Source organism: Nannospalax galili, unplaced genomic scaffold, assembly GCF_000622305.1.
Source record: "Nannospalax galili isolate Female #2095 unplaced genomic scaffold, S.galili_v1.0 scaffold3846, whole genome shotgun sequence".
Lineage (NCBI taxonomy): Eukaryota > Metazoa > Chordata > Mammalia > Rodentia > Spalacidae > Nannospalax > Nannospalax galili.
The window spans coordinates 48,337-52,363 of record NW_008354028.1 but is presented as its reverse complement, the minus strand read 5'-3'; the positions used below and the strand labels follow the sequence as shown (position 1 = coordinate 52,363).

Below are 4,027 nucleotides of genomic sequence, written 5' to 3'. Positions count from 1 at the left end.
AAAAAAAATTAATTAATTAATAAAAATGTTTTAAAAAGAAAAAAAATTTCTAGTTATTAAACTGTAAGAATGAAAAATAGGTAAATGTATTCAGTATTTCTCTGTTGAATATTATGATTTCTTTCCCCCTTGTATATCATTGTCAGAAGCCACAATTGGGACATTGGGGCTTAAAAATAATAAAACTTTTGTTTGAATTCAGTGAATGACAGAATACAATGAATCTGTGTTGGTTCCTACATTGTAACAAAAAGGTTTTATTTCATTGTTTTATTTCAAACATTGGATTAACTGCTTCATAAAGTAATGAACAAACACATTCTGTTGGATGAACAAATGGTATCAGTGCTTCATTTCTCAAGCCAGTTCCTAGGAATGAATTAACTATGTAATCATGACAATCCCCATCTGGCGGGGAAGCGGGGAAGGGCATATCAATGATGCTGCTGCTATTAGACAGACAGATGGCTTGACACATAAAGTGAATCAGAAAAGCACACTAGCATGTCCGTTCTTTTGTTCCATGTTTGGTCTGATGTGATGATGTGATCCACACACTACTGTTGCAATAATATTTTAGACCCAAGTCTCAATTTCCAACACACTATACAACAATCAGGTAGTTTCACTTATATTTTTATTGCCTATGTACATGCACTCTGGCATGTAAAACTAAGAAAGACAACCATGGTAGCTGTATTTTGCATTTTTCATACACAGTTCAATTGTGCTCAATTTTCATACAACAGTTTAACCACAGTTCTGTGGTTATGAGGGGAAATCCATGCTATACCAAGTCAATTTCTTATAGATTTCACTTGACTTCCTGAATGGAGAAAAACAGAATTACAGTGTGGCATTAAATGTGTCTAAATTCAATGATATCTGCTCATAAATATTTCAGTGTAGTAAATTCCCTTAAAATTTACAAGGTCAGGAATATTCACAAAAGTGAAATTTTTTATTTATAATTCTTGTCTTTGTATTATGGATCCATGTATTAGATTTCTGGGTATTGAAGAAGCAAGAATCACTTCTCTATCTCATGAGTCCAGTGCATGTTGTCCCTTTGGGACACTGACTGTGAAAGTTGGGATTCCATTTATATTCCATTGATGATTAATGCAGTGTGAGTTGGGCATGACTGGACACTGATTGGCTGGATATGCTAAATAAGATAATGCCATTACTGCTTTCCGTAACTACATTTCATTTTGATATAAAATTTTTAATAAAATGTTAAGCCTTAAAAAAATAGAAATTCTGTTTTGAAAATCCTCCCTTCACATATTCAACATTGCCCTTTTTCATCTATATCCTGGACTATACAACGAACATAATTTTAAAAGCCCCTATACAAAATAAACTAGTTCAAATCTTGTTACTGTGGTTTCTAGTCTCCCTGTAAGGGGAGTGAAAGTATGTTCACTTTATCAGCATCTTAAGGCTGATGTTCCAAGTGCAGTAATGTCTAAGACTTGCCTTTTGTTGTGTGGGATTAAGAAATGCCAATGGGCATTTGACTATGAAAAATGCTCATCAATCTCATTGAAATATGTTAATCACATGACCCAGCAGACACTCATCCATAAGCAGGCTGTCAATCATATCTGTCAAAATATTCAATATTTTACTCACACTGTATATTGAATATTGATGAACCAAACTTACAAATGAAGACAAATGATACAGGAACACATGTATTTCAGGTTCTGTGCTTTTCTTTGCATCTCTAGGACCTCATGTCTCACTCGGTTGCTTGGAAACTTATATTCACTAGATATGGTTTCAGGACATTTCTTTTCAAAATTTCAAAAAATACTTATTTCTCAACAATTTATTTTATAAAATAGTGTGAATGGCAAGAATTCTAATATTTAAAAGTCTTCTAATAATTAATTGGATTCATGGAGTATATAATTAACTATTTTTAGTTTTCATATGACAATTCTGAGTAATAAGTTCCAATTTAAACTGTGAAATTAATAGAATTTTCTATGCCCAGTAGCAATGCCTCTAAAGAATGATATCTCCATCATTATAATGGGTAAATTGACTAACCAAATACTAATTCATTACTCTTATATTGTTATCTAAGTATATATTTGGGGTTGTGTGTATGCGTACGTGTATCGTGTGTTTGTGTGTGTGTATTTGTGTGTGTGTATTTGTGTGCATGTGTGTGAACATGTGAGTCTTTTCAAATGCATATGCACATGTATATAGATTCATTTAATAACTTCATTTATTACTCTGTGCAATTTTTCCTTGAGGCAAGAGTAAAGAGAATCAAAGACTTAATCTTCAATTTTCTTTACTCCGATGGATTAGCTATATAGTGAGACTCTGGGATCCACTTGTCTCTACTTCTCCAGCACTTTGTCACATGTATTCTAACATGTGTTAATTTGGATATGGGTGGCAAGGATCCAAACAAAGGCCCTTGTGTTTACATAATAAGTGATCTTTCCCACAGAGCAATCGCCCCTGATGTGTAACAGAGATATTTTATTATTGATCAGAATCCACTATGAATCTCTTCCAAATTTTCTTGATGGAATTCTTCATTTCCTTATTTCTGAAAGTATAGACCATAGGATTAAGCAATGGTGTCAAGACATCAGCGAATATAAACACATTTTTCTCAAAAGAAAATGCAGATGTAGGGCGTGCATATATTAATAAGCATGGAACAAAAAATAAAACCACAACAGTAATATGGGAGCCACAGGTAGAAAGAGCTTTATGTCGCCCTGAAGAGCTCTGTGCTGTCAGGGAGAAGAGGATGACACCATAGGAGACAAGTAACAAGGAGAAGATGATGATGCAGATAGACCCACTGTTGGCAAACACCAAAATGACAAAAATGTGTGTGTCAGTGCAGGCAAGTTTCAGTAATGGGAATAAGTCACATAGGAAATGATCAATAAAATTGGGTCCACAGAAGGGCAGCTGCAAAGTGAAGAGAATCTGTAGGGTGGAGTGCAAGAGGCCCCCTATCCAGGCTACCCCCACCAGAGTGCCACAGAGTCTCCTGTTCATGATGTAAAAGTAGTGCAAGGGCTTGCAAATGGCCACATAGCGGTCATAGGCCATGGCTGCCAGTACAATCACCTCTGCCCCAGTGAAGAAGTGGACAGCAAACAATTGAGTCATGCAGCATTCAAAGGAGATGGTCTTCTTCTCATAGAAAAAATCTACAATCATCTTGGGTGTGACAACAGAAGAAATACATGCATCCAGGAATGACAGGAAAGACAAGAAGTAGTACATGGGGCAGCCCAGCAGTGCAGGGCTGCAGAGGATGGTCACCACAATTGTCATATTGCCCCCAATAGTTGCAAGGTAGACCAGCAAAAATATAGCAAACAATATTTTCTCAACGTTTGGGTTCTGTGAAAGCCCCAGGAGAATGAACTCACTGACAACACTCTGGTTTTGCATGATTCTCAAAGAGGAAGGTGACAGTACAATGTGTTCATGTAAATCTACAATTATGAGAAAAGTTGTTTCATACAATTTAAATATCAACAAGTTGGTGCACACTTATCTTTGTCTTGATTGATTTTATTTTCATTAAGAACATATTACTAGAATATTTTTACACGGCCTAGTTTTAGAATTAAGAAGGGGATTAATTATTCAACATTTTAAGATAGCTATAGTTTAAGTATTGAGCCTCAAACCACTCACTTCTTGTGTTAGAGAAATGAAGTTGTTTAACTTTGAAGGGTTAGGCTTTATGAATTTCTAGGGGATTCTGGAAGAGAAATATTTAAAAAGTCATTTTGAAACCATACCCTAGTTATAAAACAAAGATCATAATTTTTAATCATGTTTGGTATTTTGGGGTTTTTTTGTCTTATTTTTTGAGAAGGGTCTCCTTGTAGCCCCAGCTGTCCTGGAACTCACTATGTAGACCGGGCTGGCCTTGAAATCACAAAGATCTGCCTGCCTCTGCCTCCCAAGTGCAGGGATTAAAGGCGTGCTTCACCACACCTGGCCACGTTTGGTATTTTTATGGAAT

The 4,027-nt window shown here is 35.6% G+C and overlaps 1 protein-coding gene across 1 annotated transcript; it reads right to left on the bottom strand.

The window, feature by feature from the left end:
- Positions 1-2,511: 2,511 nt before the first annotated feature.
- LOC103748509 (olfactory receptor 4C15-like) lies at positions 2,512-3,450 on the bottom strand. The gene has a single exon (XM_008851157.2). The coding sequence runs from the start codon at positions 3,442-3,444 to the stop codon at positions 2,512-2,514; it is 933 nt and encodes a 310-aa protein (XP_008849379.1). The 5' UTR covers positions 3,445-3,450.
- Between the last annotated feature and the right edge of the window lie 577 nt (positions 3,451-4,027).

What these genes read in the sequence shown, in the direction of transcription:
- LOC103748509 (XM_008851157.2), bottom strand. Translation starts at nt 3,444, where the DNA reads ATGCAAAACCAGAGTGTTGTCAGTGAGTTCATTCTCCTGGGGCTTTCA.